General features: G+C 38.9%; 1 protein-coding gene, 3 long non-coding RNA genes, 1 other non-coding gene and 1 pseudogene across 5 annotated transcripts; all 6 read left to right on the top strand.

The window, feature by feature from the left end:
- Positions 1-1174: 1174 nt before the first annotated feature.
- Positions 1175-6029, top strand: LOC104433399 (MDIS1-interacting receptor like kinase 2). The gene is given in 19 exon segments (XM_039313807.1): positions 1175-1346; positions 2691-2906; positions 3199-3313; positions 3315-3341; positions 3506-3537; positions 3540-3580; positions 3902-3947; positions 3950-3971; positions 4237-4296; positions 4444-4484; positions 4487-4595; positions 4689-4769; positions 4870-4925; positions 4928-4940; positions 5090-5129; positions 5131-5162; positions 5700-5774; positions 5872-5901; positions 5903-6029. Coding segments are annotated over 19 exon segments (1335 nt in total).
- Positions 6030-7878: 1849 nt separating this feature from the next.
- On the top strand, positions 7879-7953 carry TRNAT-AGU. The gene has a single exon. It is a non-coding gene; the product is annotated as a tRNA-Thr (tRNA).
- A 6298-nt stretch (positions 7954-14251) lies between these two features.
- LOC120293969 lies at positions 14252-18061 on the top strand (annotated as a pseudogene).
- Positions 18062-20191: 2130 nt separating this feature from the next.
- LOC120293293 lies at positions 20192-20615 on the top strand. Its single transcript, XR_005551045.1, has 3 exons — positions 20192-20262; positions 20392-20473; positions 20558-20615. It is a non-coding gene; the product is annotated as an uncharacterized LOC120293293 (long non-coding RNA).
- A 1901-nt stretch (positions 20616-22516) lies between these two features.
- LOC120293417 lies at positions 22517-23162 on the top strand. Its single transcript, XR_005551180.1, has 3 exons — positions 22517-22599; positions 22760-22857; positions 23113-23162. It is a non-coding gene; the product is annotated as an uncharacterized LOC120293417 (long non-coding RNA).
- A 731-nt stretch (positions 23163-23893) lies between these two features.
- LOC120293198 lies at positions 23894-24357 on the top strand. The gene is made up of 2 exons (XR_005550913.1): positions 23894-23984; positions 24070-24357. It is a non-coding gene; the product is annotated as an uncharacterized LOC120293198 (long non-coding RNA).
- Positions 24358-24796: the final 439 nt, after the last annotated feature.

Raw genomic sequence — 24796 nt, 5'->3', positions numbered from 1 at the left:
CCAGGAGGACCTGCCCCGCGTGCAACGTAAATCACGCAGTAACCATGCGTGCTCCCTCGGAGGATTGAAGCCTACCTAGGAAGTCACCACAGCCGGTGGGACACAAAAAATCACAAATTTAGATTTGCACCACACATTTATCATCTGTCAACCCTTGCCACTGCTGGTGCTTATCATCCCGTTGTCACCATCCTTATTGTCGCCAAACCAAGGAAGAAAACCAAGGAGGAAGTTTAAAAAAGAGTAAAAGATAACAAGAAACCAAAACATACACTAAGTTTATATATTTTTGCCATGTCATCACCATTTACTTTCCATCATCGATGTAGGCAAACACATAAGATTTTTAACGGCATCTACTAATGGAATTTTAATGATGGGTAAATATGCCAAACGGACATAAGATTTGAGGTTTTTGTGTCACTAAAAGAGAGTGAATATGTTATACGAGTACAAGTTTTAGGATTAATGATTTAAACAACAAAAATTAGGCAATTGTGTGAATGTGGGATAGTTTAGGTTTGTGGTTTATTATTATTATTATTATTATTATTATTATTATTATTATTATTATTATTATTATTAATCTCAGGAAAAATAAATACAAATTTAAAGAGCAGGCAACCATACCACCAAAGGCAAAGCCATCAGCAATAAATGGATCTTAGTGTGTGCTCATAACTAAAGATGGATTCGGTGCAACAGCTGATTTTGGTTTAAAGAAATAGCTTATATGCTCTTTGAGCAGGTGACTCATAATATTGTTTTGATGATTCCTCTTGTTATCAATAACTCATTTTAAAGAAGTTCTCTTGGATTTGTCTTGATTAGCGCTAGATTGCAATATTTTTGTTTGTATTTCCATGGAAATGAATTACTTTGATAGAAAAAAAATCATAAAACTTGTCAAATTTGTACAATTAAGTTATTCTATTAACTCTAATAACAAAAATGCTAGCGAACTTTTTAAGTATTTTCTCTATTCACGTGGTGATGCCTTAGCTAAAATATGAAATTTAAAGTTAAAATGACTAGTTTTGACCAAAATATTATTTTTAATAAGTATTTATTTAAATTTAATGAAAAACCGAGCTAAATTTTTATTTACAAAAAAGGAAGAAGAAGGGGAAAATAGCAAGGGCTACTCCACCCCACTATTGCGAAAAGGCCGACAATGGTTGGGGATGGCGTGTGGTCGGCGATGGTTGCAGCCCTCCCCAAATTCGAGATGAAGGTCACCTGCCCTCCACCTAGATCTGGCCGAGGGCCACACTATTGCGTGACCTTGCTCATGTCTGGGGAGGAATTTGGGAGAGTTTATCGGTTCTTGTTTGCAATCAATGAAGGTTGCTGGCTACTAGGCCCAGTGATCGTCGCTTATTGTTGATCGGCCATCCCACAACAATTGCTGCTTCCAGGCGATGGTGGAGCGGTGATCACGATGGCCAGGGGCCCCTTGCCAGTTGCCTTTCCCCCTATGTTCCCATTTTTTAAAATTTTTGATGTAACTTATTTTTTTTCATTTAATTTAAATATTCTACTTATTAAAAATTAGATTTTGGCTAAAATAATGCATTTTAACCTTAAATTTCTTGTTTTAGCCGCATGATTTGTCACATAGAGAAATAAAATATTTTCAAAAAAGTACATTGAATGTTATGTCAATCAAGTTGGACCGAAGTTATCGAAAATGTTGATTATACTAATTGAGATAAGTTTTATGATTTAATTACACTTTTTTTATAACTTTAGATTTCAATTATATTTTTATGAAAAATTTTAAGATTTTAATACACTTATCCCTCATTATTGTTAGAGAAAATTTCAAATATTAGCTTGAAGTGTCATTATTTTTCTCAAATAATGGCACAAATGAATATTATTTCAAATAAAGGCTTGAAATAACCAAAATCGTCTTAAATAATGGTCCAAGTAGAACTTATTTTAAATAAGGGCCTAAATAGCCATATTAGTTTAAAAATGAGTCTAATCTTAGATCAAGGGCATTTTTGTCTTTTAACTCAATTTTTTCCTATTTATTTTCTTTTTTTTCCTTCTTCCTTGTCCCCCTCCCTCCATGACCATGGTGCAAGTTATTGGACTCAGGCCAGGAGAGCCCCCATCGATGTCGAGCAAGGGCTGCCATTGTTGAATCTAGCAAGGGTCGCCTGACACCGATGAGGCCTGGCCTCACTTGAGGTGGGCGACCTTTGTTCACCGTCACGAAGGAGATAGTTAAGGGAGGAAGAGGAAAATAGGGAAAAGAAAGAAAATCAAAATATTACAAAGATATAGTTACAAATTTTAATGATCAAAATATCCTTCTTTAATAGTCGGAATAGTCACCGACCAAGCTAAAGACCTTCATTCAAGACAATATAGCTACTCAAATCTTATTTGAAATGATTTGATCACTTTTAACTCAATTTGAAATAAGATTCATTTCGGATTTTAGTTGAGAAAATAAGAGCATTTGAAATGTGGACGACAAATGAATAAAAATATAAAAGAGCAGGCGAGAGCATTTCCGCGTCTAGACGCGTAGTAAAACAATTTCAATTTTCCTTTTTAACGCCCATCATTATTTTCTCCAATAATTCACATAAAAATAAGAGAAATCGAAACCCAGCTCGTCGGTGATGATCCGACCCCCGTCGCATTCAGATCTGCCAATCCCACTGCGGACTGAAATAATTTCACATCCCCACTTCCGCCAACACGAAGAAGAAGAAGAAGAAGAAGAAGAAGAAGAAGATCGATCTCCCTCTCGGCGTCGATCCCTCGCCTCCGCAGATCTGAGCGCGCCCCCGTCTCATGGCGCGCTTCCCGCTCGCGATCTCACCCGATCCTCGTCTCGCCGTTGCTGTTCTCCGCCGTAGCCTTCTCCAAAACCCTCAAGCGCGACGGTAAGCCCGATCGCCGGTGGCTGATTCCCGCGCGATCTCTCGCTTCCAGATTTTCCCGCTTTTTTGTCCTCCTCTATTTATCCTCGCCGGCGCTTGGATTTGGCCGGTCTTTCGTTCGTTCCTCTCTAGTTGAAGTTAGCTAAAATTGGGATGTTTTGGGAGTAGAGCCGAGGTCATTCCTCCTGCTTGATTGATTGCCTGTTGTGTTTTCTTTGCGGACTTCTCAAATACTGCGAATGCTTTTTTAAGAAAAAAAAATTAACGCGGTGCTTCGCTTGAAATGTGGTTGCAGTGAAGGCATTGAACGAGATTAAGGCGTCGCTCGTGGAGGTAGTGTACTCGTGGGTCGGGGATGATCCGTGCGGCGACGGCGATCTTCCACCTTGGTCTGGCGTGACGTGCTCCTCCAGGAGACTATAGGGTCGTGACCGAATTGTGTTTACGATTGTTCTCCATTTGGGATTTCCTGTGAATTGGCCGTTAGTGGGTTCTGTTGATGTCATTTTTGTGGTTCGAAGTATATGCTTCGCCATTTGCGTGATCAGATAGATTGGTTTGATTCATGTCTATATGTTGGACTCGACTGGTTTTTTCCTACAGGAGGTCTATGCAGTCTCGATAGTAGGGCCTTTTCAACAGCTGTTACTAATTTGCTGGATCTGACTAGCCTGTAAGTTCCTGTGTCATTGCAAGCTTCTTTCGGTCATGAGTTTAGTTCACTAAACGTGTAACGTGTGAATTTGTACCATGATCCAAGATACTAAAGTGCTGAAATTATGATGACTTTGGTTTCTATTAAAATTGCACCAGTGCATGCATTTGTTGTTCCACAGTTCCACTTATAAATTACTATATTTAAACAACATATGAGGAGACTAGAGTCTTTTCTGAAAAAAACAGTGTTAAGTCCTTGACTTTTCTGTGTCCTAATTGCACAGCATAATTAGGTTATCTATTATCATATTATCAACTGATATGTCTGTCTCCACCGGCAGGATCTCCATAACAACAAATTGACTGGACCTATTCCTCCTCAGATTGGTGGTTAAAGCGTCTCAAAATACTGTAAGATTGTTGGCTTATGGATGAATAATTTCATTTTGCTTTGCTAATGCTGCAGCAAATTTTTGTAATGTTGTTTGGCTCGATATAGTAGAACATCATGTCCAGTGAGCATCAGTGGACTACCTGTTGAGTTTTAGGCCTTATGACTGCCATATGATAATTTTCACAGGAAACAGCCTTCCTTGGGATTTTTTTAATGCACTGGTCACTGTATATTGTATCCATGCCTTTAAGTGATTTCACTGAATCTCTGTTATGTTGCCAGCAACTTGCGATGGAATAAGCTGCAAGATGTGATTCCTCCAGAGATTGGTGAAATTGAAGAGTCTGACGCATTTTGTAAGTTATTTCTCCTCTGTGACTATGAGTAAAATGATTATGTTGTACCCTGCAAGGTGATAGTGGATTGTTTTAACAAGGGCACTTCACTTTGTGCTACTTCTTACCTTCCTATGTGCCTGACAAGCCAAAGTTTCTGCAGATATCTTAGCTTCAATAACTTTAAGGGGGAAATTCTGCGGAGCTTGCTAATCTTCCTGAACTTCGATATCTCTATCTGCAAGAGAACCGTTTGGCGGGACGAATTTCGCCAGGGATTATGCAACTTGCCAAATCTCGTCACCTGTAAATTTTTCTTTTCATTAGAAAATCTTTTAATAGAGCACTAATTTTATTCTTACTTGTTATTAATCCCATTGCTAAATTTTGCTTCCATAGGGATGTTGGTAACAATCATTTAGTAGGTACTTTGAGGAACTGACACTGAAATGAAGGCTGCTTTCCAGCTTTGAGGAACTTGTAGTACAATTGCTGGCAAGTTTGTAGTTATTAACTGTGGAAGCTTGGTATGATTTTGCTTTTAACAAACTCATTCCATGTGAAATTCTGAATATGACAGTTATCTGAATAACAACTATTTTACTGGAGGTATTCCAGCACAACTTGCTAATGTCACCAACTGGAAATCTTGTAAGTATCATTTGGCGCCTCTCTGTCGTTGTTGTTTTCTTTTTATATGCGTAAACATCTAAAATACCCATCAGTCCATATCATTGCTGTTTTGATCTACTTTTCTTACCCTAAGTCTGTCATGGCATTGATTGCTCTGTCAATTGCAGGTATTTGTCCTACAACAAAATGTCAGGAATTATACCAACCGAAAATTGCTCGTATTCCTAAACTAACATTCTTGTAAGTTGCCTTTTCCGTACTTATAACGTTTCTTTGGATTCCCAGGAGGATTCATTTAAAAAAGGATTATAATCATGACTAGTCAGTTTTTGTATGTGGATATTTATATTTGAACACTAGTCATTTCTTTGGCAATATTAGTAGTAGTACTGTAAAAAACAGTAATGGTTTAGACACCACTGAATGGTGTATACAATAGCTGTATATGATGTAGGTAATGGAACTTTGTCAGTGAAGAGAAACTGTTTTAGTGTATCAGAAAGAACAGAGAGTAAAAGAAAGACTATCAATATTATGTAATATAAATGTCAGCTCAAAAGAAATGGTTTGCCTTTTTAATAATATTTCTAATGAATAGTCAATAAAGAGCGTTATTGACTTCTCAATATAAATGTCATTTGTCATTTTCTTCTAATTATATCCACGTGTGAGCATGATTGCCATCTTATCATGAGCTAACTAAAACAATGACATTTTTTTTTTACTTTAATCTATTTACCAACTTTTTCATGTCGGAAGTTTCTTTGTTGATCTCAGATATTTGGATCACAATCAATTTTCCGGAAGAATTCCTGATGCTTTCTACAAACACCCATTCTTGAAAGAAAATGAGTCCCTTTTTGCACGTATCGGAATCTTCATTTTGCTCGATGCCCTCCAACTTTGCGACTCCTGGCACTAATTTTATGATTATCTGCATGTTGTGCAGGTACATCGAAGGGAACTCATTCCGACCAGGGTAAGCCAATCGGAGTTCATAGAGTCCTTGAACTTTCTGACTCAAGAATTTCTGTTTTAGTTGAAGAAGAACGACGAGCTTTTGATTACATAGGATCGTGTGTCAATAGATGGGGAAAACTAGTATGATTAGTTGATGCAAGCCAAATGGTAATGCTCGGTATGCAATATTTTTGTGCAATAGGGTTATTGATTTTGTTCATATAGCAAAGCGACGCCAATCATCATCTTCAATTGTCATTATCTTTTGAGGTGGGAACTTGCGATGTATTTTTATCAGTCCAATCCAGTATCATCATTTGAAGTGATCGAGACATTGTACTTAGAGCTACCAGTGAAAGAACTTGTCGATGTTACTTCTCCCAAGTGGTTAACTAAGTTTTGGGAGAAAATTATAAAAAAAAAAAAGGTCTTGAATTTATTGTAATAGTGTTAATTGGATTTAAATTTATTTTTTTGGCCAATTAAGTGCTTAAATTTTATGCAATTGTACCAGTTCAATCTATTTGTTCAAATTTGGTTGGTGACGTGGCACTCAGTCAGTGCGGAGACAATTTTTAATATTATTTTATATTTTCAAGTTATTTTATAATAAAATTATCTCTTTTTCCTTTTTTCCCCTCTTCCCTCCTCCCTTTAGCTTCAACAATTGGCCAGGCGAAGGCTACCACCACTGGGTGAGGCGGCCAAGCGAGCTTGTCTCATATCGCTTAGCGAGTTAGGTTTACCTAGCCATTGGTAAAGCAAGTCCTCACCAAGCCTGTCTGGGACTCACCACGCCAAACCTAGCAATGGCGAGGCACCCTTAATGGATCTGGCAAGGGCTTGTCTTGCGATTGCGGGGTGAGCCTATCGATTGGCTAAGGAGCCTTGCCGCATCCAATAGGGCTTGCTTGGGACAACGAGGTGAGCTCACTTGGTCACCTCAATCCAATGATTAACCCTCCCCTCTAGCCCGTCCCCGGAACCAAGGCGAGCCCTTGCTAGATTCGGCAAAGGACTCACCTTGCCAACAATGACGGCGCGAGGCGAGCTCACCCAATTGCCTTAGTTCTCGCAAGTAGCCAATCCTCCCTTTGGCTGGTCGCAAGAAAAAAAAATACAGAGAAAAAAAATGATAAAAAATTAATAAAATAATTTGGAAAAAATAAAATATTACTTAAAAATTGTTGCCGATGCGGTACGTTAAATTTGACCGAATTGATTGAATTGACAAATTACAAAATGATTGAGACTCAATTGATAAAAAAAAAAAATTTACCGAGCTGAATTGGTTCAAAATTTGGTCTCAACTTCTCTTCTTTTTATTATTATAATAAGATTCAGGGAAATCAGCTTTGTTTAAACTTCCAGTTTACTGCAGCGCGAGCCGATGAGGTGTCGCGCACACCGTATCCTACAAATGCCTGTGACATTTGGGAATCGCTGAAAAATATATTGACATTGAACTGTTAAGAGGGTGGTTGTGTCTCTACCAGCAGATATACTGAAAATGGGCGCATCTCGTGTGGCAAGAAAGCATCGTTTTGTGATCTCGTAGCACAAAGGTTAGACAAGGAATGAACCGGTCACGCCATTTTTTGAGGGTGTGCATTGGGGAAAGTTTAAAAAATTGCAAACAAAGCGAGAAGTACCACTAATTGTCATCTCAGATCCATAATGGGAGTTTTATTAGAAAAGCACCTACAGAATGGGTAAAGATTCTATGCCCAAGAGCACACATATATTCCTATATTTTCGCAAATTAGTTTTCCAGATTTCAACGTGTTTGACTTGTTGAAAAACATCAGTATTTAAAGTTAGAAAAATAAATTTATAACACATTTTCCTTAAACGGTGATTTTTTCTGAAATAATCGCACCATTAGTTTTCATCCTATATCACGTCGCTTCGCTACCAGGTTTTGAGCCTTTGCGTGTTTATCTAAGGATGACTGTATTCAATAATTAATTTATTAGTAAGAGAATCTAACGTCCAAGCTTTCATAGCTCAGTTGGTTAGGAGCACCCGTTTAGTAAGCGGGAGGTCTTGAGTTCGACTCTCAATGAAAGCACAATTTCTTTTCTCTTTTTGTTTTTGGGAGAAAAACTGATGCCGGAAAAACAGATACACGTTGACATAAATTAGAATTAAGAAACAGATACACGTTGACATGAAATTGAATTAAGAAAAGGGATAAAGATTGAAATATCTCGAAATACCTTTTTTAGACAAACTAATGTGAAAGAACAATATATTTACTATAAACAATCGGTGAAACTTCTTATCTCTACATATGACACTTTAATTTAAAATCACAATATGGCACACAGAAATTCGTCATCTAATTACCTATTCAATCAAGTTTCAACATATTGAATTTAATTCCTTGGGTTCTGATGATTGTTTGCTTTAAGGTCGAAGAAAGTGCACAATAGTATATTAGGTGTTGGAACCAAAAGAATGACAATAAACTTTGGAAACTTGGAATAAGAACACTAGAAATTTGAGGAAGAAATTTTATTGGGAATGCTTATTTGTGTCTTCGTGAACTATGGCTTGTGGCTTGATTTACAACTCACGACTTCCATCCCTTTATATAGGAATTGAAGTTTACAAACGCCAATGATTACATCAACCCCACAAATTTAATGACTAAAACAAACAGCCTCATATATGTAATCATAAACACAATCAAAATGCTCAATAAAGTAATAGAAGTTTTTAATAACTTCCATTCTTCAAATCCATGGCCTACCATAAAGTTTTTATGGCCCCTTCAATCTTGCAGGTTTCTCATCCAGCAATCGTCATCGATAATCAAATTTATTTTATTTAAACAACCTCCTTAAAATTGATTTTGGAATTCAACAACTCCAAGCATCATCTTCAATTTTTCAAACAAATCTGCCTTCAATGATTTAGTCAAAATATTTGCAACGATCTTCCAATTTGTGAAGTTAAGCTCAATTTTGCCATCTTTGACTTGCTCGCGAATATAATGATACTTGATATCGATGTGTTTGCTCCTGCCATGAAAAACAGGATTCTTGGCCAAAAGCCATAGCCAATTTGTTATCACACATTTTTCGTAGGATCTTGTTTCGTGCATCAATTCACATAGCATCCTACGAAGCCATATTGCTTGACATGCCGCCGAAGCTAACGCTATGTATTCTGCTTTAGCGATCAAGAGTGCAACGACTTGTTGTTTTTTCGAGGACCAAGAAATTACTCCTGATCCGAGGAAAAATATATATCCATAAGTACTCTTTCGAGTTTCGGTATCACCTACCCAATCATTGTCTGTGTATCCCATCAAATTGAAATTGTCAGTATGAGAATAAAATCCCATGATCACGAGTTCCACTGACATACCGTATAATTCTTTTTGCTACTTGCAAATGTGATTGGTATGGTTTCTCCATAAATCAGCTAATAATTCCCACACCATAAGTAATATCTGGCCTTGTAGAAGCCAAATATCTTAAACTGCCAACCATACTTTTGAAATAAGTGGGGTTCACTACTTCATCGATTCCTTCTTTATTCAACTGCAACTGTTCTACTAGGGGAGTCAGTATTGGTTTGAGCGATTCCATCTTGAATCACTTTAGAATATCATTAGCATATTTCTGCTGTAAAATAAATATGCCATCATTTGTCTGCTTCACTTCAAGGCCTAGAAAATAGGACATTAATCATAAATCTGTCATCTCGAAATGACTAGTCATAGCCTCCCTGAATTCAGCAAACATCTCTTCACAACTCCCTATAAATATCAAATCATCAACATAAAGGCACACAACTATTATGTCACCGTTAGTGTTTGACTTGACATACAGTGTAGGCTCATATGGGCATTTTCGAAAACCATTCTCTTACAGGTACGTGTCAATTCTTGTGTACCATGCTCGACGTACTTGTTTTAGCCCATACAATGCTTTCTTTAGTTTATAAACTTGATTTTCATGCCCTTTCTTCTCATAACCCCGTGGTTGCTCCACGTAGACTTCCTCTTCAAGAACACCATTAAGAAACGCTAATTTCACATCCATTTGGTGGATCTTCCAACGATTTTGAGTTGCGAGTGCTAAAATAATCCGAATGGTATCCATTCGGAGCCACGGAGTGCAAATACTTCAAAATAATCAATCTTGACTTTTGCTTGTAGCCTTTTATGACTAGCCTAGCTTTATATCGGTCCACCACTGCAGCTTGTATTTCGTCTTGTACACCACGACACCAAAGGGCTTCTTATCGGGTGGTAGAAGTTAGCTCCCATGTGTCATTCTTTTCAATGGAGCTGATTTCTTTATCCATTGCTTGGATCCACTTCTCATCTATTGCTGCATCATCATAGGATATGGGGTCACATTCTACAAATAAACGAAAAAGTATCATAGTTTCATCAGTGATTCCTTCATTATCACTATCATCATCTCTTGTGATTACATGATCCTTGAATCTTGATGGCGTCACACGCAATCGTTGTGAACGACGTGGCGGTGGTTAAGCGTGTTGGTGAAGAAATTGAACTACTAGGATGGGATCTTTAGTTGAAGATTTTTGTCTCTCTCGCCAATGATTCATCTTCAATGGCGATGCTTTTTTGGTCAATCTTGGTTCTAGTCCCGGGCTTCGTCTTCAAGAAACCGGACATCCACCCTTTAATGATAACTTTCTCGGTGGTTGGATGATATAGCTTATAACCCATAGTCATATCCACATGTAGCCGATGAAGATGCACTTTTGGCTTTTGTCATCTAATTTTTTCCTCTATTCGTCTAGTATATGGGGATATGCTACACACCAAAATACTCATAGGAACGAAACATCTGGCTTGTTGCTGCTCCAAGCCTCTTCCGGTGTTCTTCCCAGAACACTCCTTGTTGGACACTTGTTTAGCATAAATACAAGTACATGCAGCAGCTTCGCCCAAAACTTCTTGGGCAAATTTTTAGCCTTTAGCATACTTCTTGCCATTTCAAATATTGTCATATTCTTTCTTTACTGCTATACCATTTTGTTGGGGAATATAGATGGCAACAATTGACATTTCCACTCCATGAATTTTACGGTATTTATCAAATTCATTCAAAGTGAATTCTCCCCTCTATCCGATCTCAATGTCTTTAAAATAAAGCCACTATACTTTTTAACATAGACTTTAAATTCTTTAAACTTCAAAAAGCTTCAAATTTTCTCTAAGAAAATATACCCATGTTTTTGGTAAAATCATCCACAAAAATTAATGCATACCTTTTTGTGTGAATGATTCCACCTCAACGGGCCACATATGTTGCATGTACCAACTCCAAAGGTTATTTTGCTCTTCGGCTTTTCCAACTGGAAAGGATTCTCGATGTTGTTTTCCAACAAGACATCCTTCACATGAGTTTATCGGAATGTCAATCAAAGGCATGCCGGTCACCATCTTTTTTCTCGACCAGTAATTTTAGTCCACAAAATTTAAATGACCAAATCGAAGATGCCACAACTAGTCACTATCTTTCATCACCACTTGAAAGTTCAAAGATTATTTGTCGAAGAGTAAGAGGGAACATCCGGTTCTTTGTCATCCGCACTTTGTCGTGATCAATATATTGTTTACACCCATAATAGTGCAAACTCCATTTTCAATGTGGACTTTGTGGCCTCTTTCGGAAAGTTGCCCAACATAATAAGTTCCAAAAAGTCCTAGCACAAAATAAATATCTACAACGGTAACATTAGTACTATCTTTTGAGTTGATATTAACATCACCTTTGCCCATTACAAGAACTTTGGTTTGTTCCCAAAATTAATTTCACCTTGAAGTGAGAGAATAACTCTTTCGGCCAGTCAATCATATGATTACTTTTAATATCAAAGGTACCAAAGGTTGGTGTGCCGCGATGCTTGAGTCATCCTTCTTGCATGCTAGCACCACATTTTCCTCAGCATTAATGGTATGCACCTATTGCTACTCATATGCCACGTTTGCTTGACATTCGGATTTGTAATGTCCGAATTTGTTACACCTAAAACACTTGACCTTTGATTTGTCACATGTTTTATATTTTCCGATGGAATTGAAATTTCCACGTATTTCCACGTCCGCGTCCTTGACCACCTCCACGACCTCAGCCAGCTTGATGGTCTCCTCAACTTGATTGAGCAACCCGACTTTGCAATGCTTGCTCAAAATTCAAACCGATGGACTTTTGATTCATTCTTTGCTCATGCGAGCATAATGAACCCATCAACTGCTCTAACGTCATGGTTGACACATCTTGCACTTCTTCAATTGCTTCGACTACGTAGTCAAATCTTTTAGTCAAAGACCTCAAGATCTTTCTACAATTCAAACACCTTGGTTCTTCACCATTAACCTCGGTTGGTTGACAATGGTTTGCACGTGATCAAAAGTACACAAGATTGATTCAGAGTCATTCATGTATAAAGACTCAAATCACCCTCCAGAAGTGTTTGAAGCCGCATCCAGTTTGACGCGATCATCGCCTTTGTAGGATTGTTGCAAAATATCCCACGCCACTTTTGCGGTCTCCGCCCTTGATATTTTTTTCAAATATAACTTCCTCTGATTGAAAGATCGCAAACAATGCTTTTTACCTTTCTTCCTAGATTTCACCAAAATATCTTTCTTCTCCCTTCTTAAAGCATCAATTTAGCATCAACCGCTTCAGTATAGCCATTCTCCACAAGATTCCACAAATCTTGCAATTTGAAAAGAACATTCATGCCGACATACCAATTATTGAAATTCTTTCCGTTCAACTTTGGAAGTTGCATTTGAACAGACCTAGTGGATGCTATTTCTAGCTCGATGCAAATGTTGGAACCAAAGAATGACAATAAACTTTGGAAACTTGGAATAAGAACACTAGAAATTTGAGGAAGAAATTTTATTGAGAATGCTTTCTTTATTTGTGTCTTCGTGGATTATGGCTTGTGGCTTAATTTACAACTCACTCCTGGCAACCAATAATTACATAACAACCTACAAATTTAATGACTAAAACAAAACAGCATCATACATGTAATCATAAACACAATCAAACGCACAATAAAGTAATGTAAGTCTTTAATAACTTCCATTCTTCAAAATCTATGTAGCCTATCACAAAGTTTTTATGGCTCCTTTAATGCTTGCGGAGTTTCTCATCCAAAGAATCATCATTCGATAAATCAATTTTATTTTATTTAAACATTAGGTAATTTCAAATATTTATGATAGTAAATCCATGTATTTAACTCTGAGTTATTTAGAATGGACGACATAATTATAGCACAGAAAATAATCCCAATTTGAAGTATAGTTCATTTTATAGTGTAAATAAATAATTCCAAACAATTTATGAATTAAATTGAGAATCAAGCAAAGCTAAAAATATATCTTCCTACTAAATAATTTTTAATAATTTAGAGAATATCTATTTTCATTAAGTGAATAAATTGTACTTAGAAACTCACTTCATTTAGAACACGTATGTAGTCATCTATCCTACTTTGCTTCAGTAACATAAATTTACGATGAATCGAAACATTATAAATATCAAAAGATCCTACCTTATACAAAATAACTCTTCTGCTAGTTTATACATTATGTTTTGGACTTCACTTAATTAAGTATTAGCTTACTTCAGTCAAGAAAATCTATTCACATAAGAACCGAACAATACAAACTAATTAGATAGTCCACTTGAAACTAAAATTGTTGATTCTTTCCCGGGAAAAGTTATAACAAATATTCGAGCAATTTATTTCCAGTAAATGGATATAATTTACAGAATAAATTAATTGACTTAATTCTATTTTAAAAGGAGTAAAACGAACCAATACAAAGATGGATGTTTTTTTTTTTGGTAAGGTACAAAAGATAGATGTTTTTAATAAGACAATAACTAAAAAAAAAAAAAAAAAAAGATTGAATTTGGCAATCTGGCTAATGGTATTCAAACTCTTTTTTTCTTAATATTTTTCACCTTATCTCTATTTTCAACTTGATTTTGTTTAAATTCATGCTGCCTTTGTTATTTCATAAATTGAGTATTTTCTCTACTCAATAGAGAACCACCTCAAATAACAAAAAACCGAACTGTATCCACTGTGATTGTAATCTCTTCAAAGAAAAAGATAATGAAAACGAGATTTAAAATACAGCGGTAGTAATCTCTTCCGTGGAATAAGTAGAGTTTCGAGGCATATCTTTCTGGATATGCATGAAACAGAAGATATGACAACACGGGCTAACATCAAAACAACTTCCTGTAGGATAACAATTATCAGACATGTCGTTGCCGATCTTTTCAAGAGTATTTATAAATACATGATGGGATGCTCTAAATTTTCTTGTTTAGCAATCGACGATGGAGTCCAAAGGTAGGGCTTGGTTGGTTTCTCTTCTCCTTCTCTCCTCGCTGCTCTCGTCGTCGTCTTCTTCAGCAGATAATGTGAAGGTGGCGGTGAAAGGAGGGGCCTCCATTGCTGCGACAGACGACAGTTTTATATGCGCCACCTTGGACTGGTGGCCGTCCGACAAGTGCGACTACGGCCAATGTCCTTGGGACTGGCCGGCATTCTCAATCTGGTATTCTTAACTGTCCATGAAAATACCTTCAAATCTTTTTTCCTTTTTGGGAATATGTAAAAGCGGAAAATAAACATGTTTTGTTTGCGGGTGTTTGTGAATGTGGTGTGACAGGATTTAGATAACAAGATCCTCTCAATGCTATTAAAGGTAAATTTCATTCTCATTAGTTTATGTGTTCAAAGTTATTTAATATGTTTATCTGGTTTTAGTGTTGAAGCTATAGATTCGTTTCTAATTAGCATACCACGACTTTTATTATCGGTCGATTAGATACAGTTTTGATCTATAGTTATTGACGTCTCATATTATTTTTGTTGAGTTAGTTTATATAATTGCTCATTGGATTATCCTTATATTAAACTAGTAAATAAAATAGCATGGGCGTTGGTGTAAAGACAAATAGGAAAAGGAAATTAAAAGAATAAAAAAATAAACTTTGCAGATCTGATCTCCTTTGGGAAAAAAAAAGGACTTAGATTTATATTATGATTGAACAAACCTAAATTTGATTTTAAAACAGAGATGGAATAGGGAATGAGCTGATTATTTCAACTATATGAAGTTCATAGTTTTTCCGTGGTAATGGATGGTGACAAACCTTCATATCAACTCTCATGGACTTTTTGCAATTACTCAAAGTTTGAGGTCCTTTTATCAAATACTTTCTTCACCGAAAAAAAAAAAGGATTTATATCAAAAGAATTTCTTAATTTTTTTCTTATTTTACTTTCTACTTTTCAATAGTTAAAGTAAACTTCATAACTGCTAGTTAAGAACGCATATACGTTATTTATATACAATAGTTATTTGGTTCTTCCTATTTGTACTAAAAAAGAATATAGAAAGGGAAACTATGTTAGCATTACATGGCTAATCACATTTAGCACGCTAAACAATCGAGATGAAATATCAAGTCATTGAAAAATTATGATGACGCAAAATTTCTTTTATAGTTAAGTTGTTGCACAAATATCTTTGAATTGGATAAGCAATGTCTGTAAAGAAGGAAGCAACCCCATGAGAGATTTGAAGGGTTGATGTTGATTTCAAGCAAAGTATACGATCCTTTTTTTCTCTTTTTCATACGAGGATAAGAATAATATGACATCAAGTAATATGCAATAACTACAAACATCGTAAATCCTTTTCATGTATCGATATCAATAGATAATCTGATTATTATGTGTAAACTTTCATAAAGAAGTAGAAGTGCAGCCCCTCTAGATGTATCAGGTAGCATGGAATATGGTAGTTGAAAAGTATATTGTTGTCAAGAGACATATATGGAATTTGGATACTGCTGAAGACGTTCTGAACTCTGTAAAGAAACTTGTATGGGAATTCAGTTCAGTCTTGGCTGGCAATTTATCATCCCATAACTTTAGGCTGAGTATCTGGTCCAAGTCCAAACTGGAGAGAATTTCCACAGTTGTATCTCGTGACTGTAAGGTTTCGTTATCCTCGCGAATTGCAGCGTTCCCAACCCTCTGAGAATACGAGTTGGAGGCTCGTTGCAAGACCAGGTCGTGTACGAAGGCATACGCATTTGTACAACAAGAAATGCTCAAAGTTCAAGAAGGAGGACGGCGGCATGTTTGGATTCAGCGAGGGTTGCCTCCGCACGGAGAGATGGGACCAGCTCAATCACTTGTTCAACCAAACAGGGCATTGCTTCTGCCTCCTTTAGACAAATACCCAGTCCCGATAGGTGGCGAAATGTAAAATGTGAGTACTTACTCTTGTTGTGACGTTGCAGTGCTCTGGTAACGTTTGGCTTGAATGCCCTCAATGGAAGGATGAGGTCCAAGCAATCCGACAACCTTTACGTCGGGAAGTGGAAAAAGGCAACGCCCACCATCTGGTGCGGTACACGCACCATAAAGGTTACAAGATCGATTCCTATGAGCTAGGTGAGAGGCCATATATAAGCCATTGATGTCCATATTCCTGCAAAACTTGCATGGTTGATCCTGTCATGACTTTTAACATGCTCCTTCCTTGCGGAAATGAGCTGTGTGTCTGGGGTCTCTGGGAGACTGACGGCCGAACAGTACACGGAGGACATTGTTAAGATGAAGAAATTCCTGACGAAATTGTACCCCGACCAGGCGTCGCGGCCCAAGGTTCTGGGTCCTGCCGGGTTCTATGACAGGAAATGGTTCGAGACCTTTCTTAAGGCCACTGGACCGGGTGTTGTTGATGAGTGACCACCACATATACAATCTCGGCGCAGGTAAACAAACATAGCAAGTTCTTATATTGAACATGAACAGAACCGAGATTTCTTAGTATCTTTTGATTAAGTTAAAATGGTGCAGGTGTCGACCCAACGCTAATCAACAAGGTTCAAGATCCATCTTACCTAGATCAGATTGATACGACATACAAAGACGTCTCGGATAATGGTTCAGAAATTCGGGCCTTGGACCGCACCATGGGTCGGAGAAGCTGGAGGGGCTTATAATAGTGGAGGCAAAGGTGTATCAAATACCTTGTAATGGCTTCTGGTATTGACCTTACTTTTATAAGGGCTTCTGGCATGAAGTATTGCTCTGAAAGTAGATTTTCATATTCATGCATTCAACTATACAAGAAAAGGGAGGATGTGAACTTCAAGGATATAAGAAATTTAGGTACTTGACCAACTAGGGATGACATCTAGATTCAACCACAAGGTATTCTGCAGACAAGCCTTGATTGGAGGAACTATGCTCTTCAACACCACAACATTCATTCCCAACCCGGACTTTTATGGGTCGGCCTCTTTACTACTTTATTTTGTTGAGTTAGCAACCAAAACAGAAGATCTCCATGAAAGTTGTTCCACAAATTTATTCTCCTTTTCTTCTGTTTTTCTCCCTCGACAGAGCACTTCTGTGGCACGTCCTCATGGGAAAGGAGGTTCTTTCGACCACTCTGCGGCTCTCCATACTTGCGTGCATATGCTCATTGTTCAAGGAACACGGTATTGAATTCTTCGTAAACATGTACTTTGTCCATACAAAAAGTGTTTACCCTGGCTCTTTTTGTGTACTTTAATTTTTCATTGCAGATTAGATGGGTCAATTAATACTAGGAGCTTTAGTCGATTCTTTTGGATACTTTGATTCGAATTTATTTATTTCAAAGGGGTGGCACCACACGGTGTCCTGGAGAAACTACTGGGAAGACTAATGCAAACTGTAGAGAAACATTCTGTATTGTCACATTACTGCAGATGTATCTGCTTATAATTTCTGCATCATGAATTCTGCATCTGCAGCCTGGGGTGACTGTGGTCCTAATCAACATGTCGAACTCGACCTCCTTTGACGTTCTATAGTTGATGATCGAACTGGAGTCCTAGTAAGCAGAAGAAGATAGCTTCAGGCAGTCATGCCCAAAGAGAGGAGTACCACTTGACGCCAAAAGATGGTAACATTCGAAGTGATGTGTTGCTTCTAATGGGACCCACTGAAGCTCACCGACTCATCCGACATTCCCGAACTTAATCCAACCACTGTGGGACCCATCGCAAACGATCCATGTGGTGGCCGATTCAATTGTCTTTGCAAGGCTGCAAGGCTTCAAGGCTCCCTGCATGTAACTAAGCTTAAGTTGTTGGGTTTAGGAGATCACACTTTTCTGTTTTGCCCTTCTTTTAGTTTAGGAAATATCGTGGATCTTAGTATCTTGCAGCAAATCTGCCAGTTGAATTTACTTAGATCTTTTCATGACACCTATATACATGACTTTTGGTTTGAATCTATAACGTAGTATTAATGTAGGACTTGAATGGCATTCAATTAAAAGTTACGGACAGACCCTACAATTCCGTGATAGAAAATGGTAAATTTCGACCGGTGACGGTTATTTTTCCTAATTTGGTGTCTGTAAGTTTCACTATTCCGTTGGCGAGTTTCTCAGCATGATATAAGTAAATCTTACTAACTCATATCTCCCCATACTCGGAAGGGTTATCCTCGGTTTGACTTGGTACAACCCCCAATGGAGGTCCCCTTTTTTTCTGTATATTTCTGTTTGCAACTTTTAGGCTAGGGATCAAGCAAGACTTGAAGAGAGCTTTAAATTAATTGCATTAACAAATCACATCTCCTTTAGACAAGACTAAAAGAGTTTCATTGTTTTTCTGCCATAAATTCCTTAACAGACTGAAAAGAAACACCTTTTTCAAAAACTAAAAGCTACGCAATATCTTGGATGGCTTCAAGGCTTTAGCGTGCTTCGTTTTGCAAAAAGAAAGACAAGTCAAAAGGCACAAAAGTTAGAGAAAGCGTGCTGTTCCTTCAGCAGAAAGGAAGTCAAAAGGCAGCAGAGGCATGCAGAGAAAGAATACTTTGCTTGGCCTTATGCTGGCTGCCGAAGATCCAAGCCAGGCTTTGCATGCAAAGCATATTGAACTTTGCTTACGACCCTCCTGCGTATCACAGACACCAAAGACATATCATCAAGTTAAATAAACCTTAAATTTGTCATGGGGTTGTCCTTCATATAACACCCACCATGAATTCAAATTCTTGCTCAATCCACATCACTGACTCAATGGAGCAGTTGCTTAAGCAAAGGAGGTATCCTCAATCTCTTCTTTTTGTTCTCTCTCTTTGATGATCATGTCGTGGCAAAGTTTCATTTGAATGCCATGCTCTTAAATCAGCCATACACATATCGCAGACTATGATTTATCTTTGGATGTCAGACCTCAGAAATCAATTTATGTTAGTCATAGGTCATGTATTAACCAGATTGTAGCTATTCTCTGCCAGGTTAAGATTCTCTGGTGTAGGACAAGAAAAGGCAGAAGGAACCAGCGACATTAAGGACAGTAAGACACCAGCCCAAAAGACTCCGTCCTTCAAAGGTAATTCAAACTTGGTTTCTAATATGTCATTCGCGTAGCGCGGCCATTGGAACAAAAAATTTCGATTTAAGATTCGATTTAAAATACCTTGTTACTAAAAGCACGAGTTCTTTCATTAAGAGGAGACATTTTACCATGTTCATGCTTCTATAATAATCTATATAATAAATCCTTCCATGTCACTGTCAAAGTCTAAACATGGTGACTAGCCCTTCATCAGGTCTTGCAGATAAGAGAAGCCAGAGCTGGTTGCAGAGACAATTCACCAAACAAATGAGCCGGAGTGATGAACCCGCCGGCGAAGGCGGTGGCGGCTGCATTGGCTGCTGCAGCCTTGGCAGTCGAGAGGATCCAAGATTCCACACCTGACCGAAGCAATGAGTCGGGCCCTGAGCGCTCCTTAACCAGGGCCAAGTCAAAAGGCAATCTGCATCGAGGCGACCAGAAACTGGTACAGCATCTGGGCCGATCTTGCGCACTAATTAAAGAAAAGTGCACTAACGAAAGACCCTGTGTGGTGTCACCTGATGGGAAAAAAGGGTCCTTTTATTGACAGGTGAAGAATCAATGAAGATACCCACTAACCGGTCCCGCCCAACCCGTGCAAAAACGTCCTAGTTTTGTCGAGAAGCTCTTGGAAAGCACCGAGGACTCGGAAGAAGAGGACGCCGAAGAGAAGGAGCACCCACACCGCCAAAACCATCCCCTTCCATGAAGAGGGCCTCCTCATCAGCTGGTAAACAGTTCGAGAAGGTCCCAGTATGAAACCTGAGATCTTGCCGTCCCCGACGTCCGAACGGCTTCCCACCATCAAACCACCACCTCCGCGGCCACGCCAGCTCAAAACTAGGGCAAAGCTCGGCAATTCCTGGAGGCAAACAGAAAGCGGATATCTGGATCAGAGAGGAGATGTCTAGGATCAACGATAGGTGGGCTCTTTATTAGTTTGATTCGGTATCATCTTCGTCTCTCTCGGAGAAAAGAATCGCTCTTTGGCTCAAACATCACGGTCAAAAATGTTCCCGCCAATTTCCTTAACACAGTTTCTTTTTTCCCAGGTACGCCAAACTGAACTCAACCATAAACACGTGGGAGACCCATAAGAGGAAAAAGGCCAAAAGCAAATTGATCGAGACAGAGGTTCGGTTGAAGCTATCGGTTCGCAGTTTGGTATAAAATTAAGGTTTTCTAACTCTTCCTATATTCTTTATAATATGGATGCAGGGTGAACTGGAGAAGAAGAAGAGACAACGCATTGAAAACATTTCAGACCGAGATGGACAGCATTGAAAAATTCACGGCCGCAGCAAGAAAACAAGCAGAGGAAGGCAAAGAAATGAAGAGTTGAAGGCCAAGAAAAAGCAAATAGAATCAGAACCACTGGGAAACTTCCAAACCAGATGTCTCCTGCTTCTAAAATCGCCAGCCCTGAACTGGCTCTCCTAAAATAATCGAAATTGCGGATGTAAAATATATTTGTTTTCTCTCGATGTGATCACGATAATACATTTGTACAGTCTGAGTTTGCAAGATTTTACATGGCCGCTTCTCATTATTCGCTGTTAAGGTACCGGCGGATACGACAAATTTCATCAACCAAGACTAATCAGAAGGGAAAAAAGAAACATAAAGAGCATGTAGAGAAAATACAGCAGCACGTCTCACAGATAGTGAAGAGCCAGCAATAGTAGAACAAAAATTGCCGCATAGCCAGTGCAATATGCAGAAAAGATGTGATAAAACATCCATAAAAGTACCGTCCCTATCTATATCTCCACTGTGGCTGCCGAGAAAGTGAACGACCTTTTGGATACCCTTGTTGCACCTCTTATGCATCCACATAGAATAGACTTAGATTGTACCACGAGCTGCTTATTGCAAACAATGCCATTGAAATAAGGGAAAATGTCACAAACAGATCCTAAACTTTCACTTAATGTGCAATCCCATCTCTAGACTTTTAATTTGTGCAATTTGGTTCTTGAATTATCGATAAATGTCCGATCTGGTCCCTGACCATTGCTGGATCAATTTGCAAGAGGTAGATTGCATCTCGGAGAGCTAACTGACTGATGTTCAAGAGAATAACTGGAAGTAAACTTGGTCCGGTCCCCATTCGAGCTCTCAACCATCCAAAGATGGAAGAAGTTCTTGCGAGGGAACCTTGGGCTCCCCATATGAATCCACCTTAATGACAACAAGCGGCACCATGGGCAGGAAATGAGAAACGGTATCTCAATTTGTTGTCCCGGAAAATTCAAAAGAGCTGATTGAAGGCCGAGGACACAGTTCTTGCAGAGTGTATGGCCACACAATAGGACATACGGCACATTCTCAACAATATTGAATGACGCCCGGCATATGCAGCATTCCAAGCTTTCGTCCCTGCTTACATTTGAAGCAAACTCATCATCTGAGCACTCCTGACGTATTCGAGTTGGCTCACTGGATCTTTGGCAATCCGATGCTTGAGATGACATTTGATGCAAACTTCCACATCGCAACAGTCAAATAATTTGCTTGAGGAGGAATTCCTAAAGTCTGTTACCGCGAATCACATGCCACCTAACCTAAGAAACTCTCAAAGAAAAATCTTGCCCGGAATAAAGCCTGTAAGTTTCTTTACTAGCTCCCTTCTCTGACTCACTGGTGAGGCAATGCTTTGTTGTCCAAACCCGATCTGAATTAAACACAGGAAAACAGTTAACCTTTTGCATACTTCTCATGATAGTTTACTTTCAATGACTACAGTTTCCATACGAAAATGCAACGGAAATAATGGGGAATTTTGGAGCGCGCTCCAAGTGATTCAGTCTTCTCACCCTCCAACCTTTTAGACAAACCTAAAAAGAGTATCATTGTTCTTCTGCCATAAGTTCCTGTAACATACCGCTGTGCAAAATCTTGGATGGCTTTAAGGCTTTAGGGTGCTTCGTTTTACAAAAGAGAGCACAAGAAAAAAGGCACAAAAGTTCAAGAAAGCATTCTCTTCCTTCAGCAGAAAGTAAGTCAAAATGCGGCAGTGGCATGCAGAGAGATGATACTTTACTTGGCCTTAAGTTTGGCTGTCGAGAAGATCCAAACCAGGCTTTGCATGCAAAGCATATTGAACTTCGCTTGCAACACTCCTCCGCATCACAGACGTCATCTAGTTAAACAAACCTTAAATCTCTCTTGGGTTTGTCCTTCATGTAATACCCACCATGAATTCCATCTTTCTCAACTTGCATCACCGACTCAATGGAGCAGTTGCTTAACCAAACGAGGTAGCCTCAGTGTGTTCTTCTTCTTCTCTATCTCTCTCAAATCTTAAATCAGCTATACATATTGCAGACTATGATTTATCTTTGGATGTCGGACCTCAGAAAATCAAATTATGTCAGTCATAGGTCATGTATTAACCAAATTGTAGCTATTCTCTGCTAGGTTAAAATTCTCTGGTGTAGGACAAGAGAAGGCAGAAGGAACCAGCAACATCAACGACTGAAAGATACCAGCCCAAAAGATTCAATCTTTCAAAGGAGGTAATTCAAACTTAGTTTAATAGTATGTCATTCACTTAGCGCTGCCATTGGAATGCAAAATTTTTCAATTTAAGGTTCGATTGCAAATACCTTGTTGCTAGGCACTAATTCTTTCAATAAAGAGAGTCATTTTACCATGTTCATATCTATAATAATCTATTGAATAAATCCGCTTTCATGTCACCGTCGAAGTCTAAACATGGTGATTAGCCTTCATCAAGGTCTTGCGGATAACAAAAGCCAAGCTGGTTGCAGAAACAATTTCACCAAACAAATGAGCCGGAGTGATGGACGTGGAGGTGAAGGCAGAACTAGCTGCTGCCGTGGCTGCCACAGCCTTGGCAGTCGACAGGATCGAAGGATCCGCCATACCCAACCGCAACCCAGCGAGTGCGGGCCCGAAACACCTTAACCAAGGCCAAGTCCAAAAGGCAAAGCGTATCGACGAAACTAGAAACTGGTACAACATCTGCGATGATCTTGCCCACTAATTAGGGAAGTGCACTCTTAAAAGATTCTCTGTGGTGTCCCCTGATGGGAAATAAGGGTTCTTACATTGACAGGTGAAGAATCAATAAAGAGCCTAGATAGAAAATACCGATAACCGGTACCACCCAACCTGTGCAAAAACGTCCGACTTTGGCCGAGAAGCTCTTGGAAAGCACCGAGGACGCCAAAGAAAAGAGCACCCACACCGCCAAAACCATCCCCTTCCGTGAAGAGGCCTCCTCATCAGCTGATAAACAGTTCAAGAAGGTCACCAGTATAAAACCTGAGATCTCATCGTCCAAACCGCTTCCCACCATCAAATCCACAGCTCCACCGCCACCCGAATTCAAAACTAGGCAAGTTCGGCAATTCCTGGAAGCGAATCGAAAGCGGATGCCTGGTTGAGACAGGAGCTGTCTAGGATAAAATAGGTCAGCTTTTTATTGGTTGATTCAGTATCATCTTCGTCTCTCGGAGAAAAAGAATTGCCCACTGCCTGAAACATCTCGGTGAAAAAGTTCCAACAATTTCCCTTAACACAGTTTCTTTTTCCCAGTCACGACAACCTGAACGCAGTCATAGCATCTTGGGAGACCCAGAAGAAGAAAAAGGCCAGACGCAAATTGGACGCGACAGAGGTTCAGTCGAAGCTAACAGTTCGCAGTTAGGTATAAAATTAAGGTTTCTTTCACTCTTCTTATATTCTTTGTAATGTGGCTGCAGAGTGAACTGCAGAAAAAAAGAGAACAAGCATCGAAAACATATCAAACCGGGATGCAACGGATTGAACTGATCGTGGCCGCAGCAAGAGCACAGGCACAGGAAAGGCAAAGGAGGGAAGGGTTGATGGCCCAAGATAAAGCAGATAGACTCGGAACCACTGGGAAACTTCCGACTACATGTTTCTGCTTCTGAAATCGTCAGCCCTGAACTGACTCTCCCAAAATACTCGAAACTGTGGATGTAAAATATATTCCTTCCTATCCACTTCTCTTGGTGTGATCATGAGAATACCTTTGTACGGTTTGAGTTTGCAAGATGTTACATGGCCGCTTCTTACCCTTCACTGTGAGGTACTTTCATCACCAAGACTAAATTATGGGGGAGGAAGATGGGGGGAAGCTAAAGGGCACGTAAAAAAGAAAATACAGCAGCACATTTTGCAAATTCCCTAAACCCATTAGCCATATGAAGAGTAATAGTAAGAACAAAAATCGCAGCATAGCGGTGCAATATGCAGAAAAGTTGCAATAAAACATCCATACATGTACTGTCCCTCTATCCTTGAAAAAAAACCGTACTGTCCCTATCTATATCTCCACTATGGCCGCCAAGAAAGTGACCTTTTGGATACCCATTGCATCTCCTATACATCCATAGGATAGACTTAGATTGTACCACCAGCTGCTTGGTGCAATCAATGCCATTGAAATAAATGACAACCTCTTCC

Source organism: Eucalyptus grandis, chromosome 5 (genome assembly GCF_016545825.1).
Source record: "Eucalyptus grandis isolate ANBG69807.140 chromosome 5, ASM1654582v1, whole genome shotgun sequence".
In the NCBI taxonomy this organism is placed as follows: Eukaryota; Viridiplantae; Streptophyta; class Magnoliopsida; order Myrtales; family Myrtaceae; genus Eucalyptus; species Eucalyptus grandis.
This window is presented reverse-complemented; position numbering and strand designations above follow the sequence as displayed.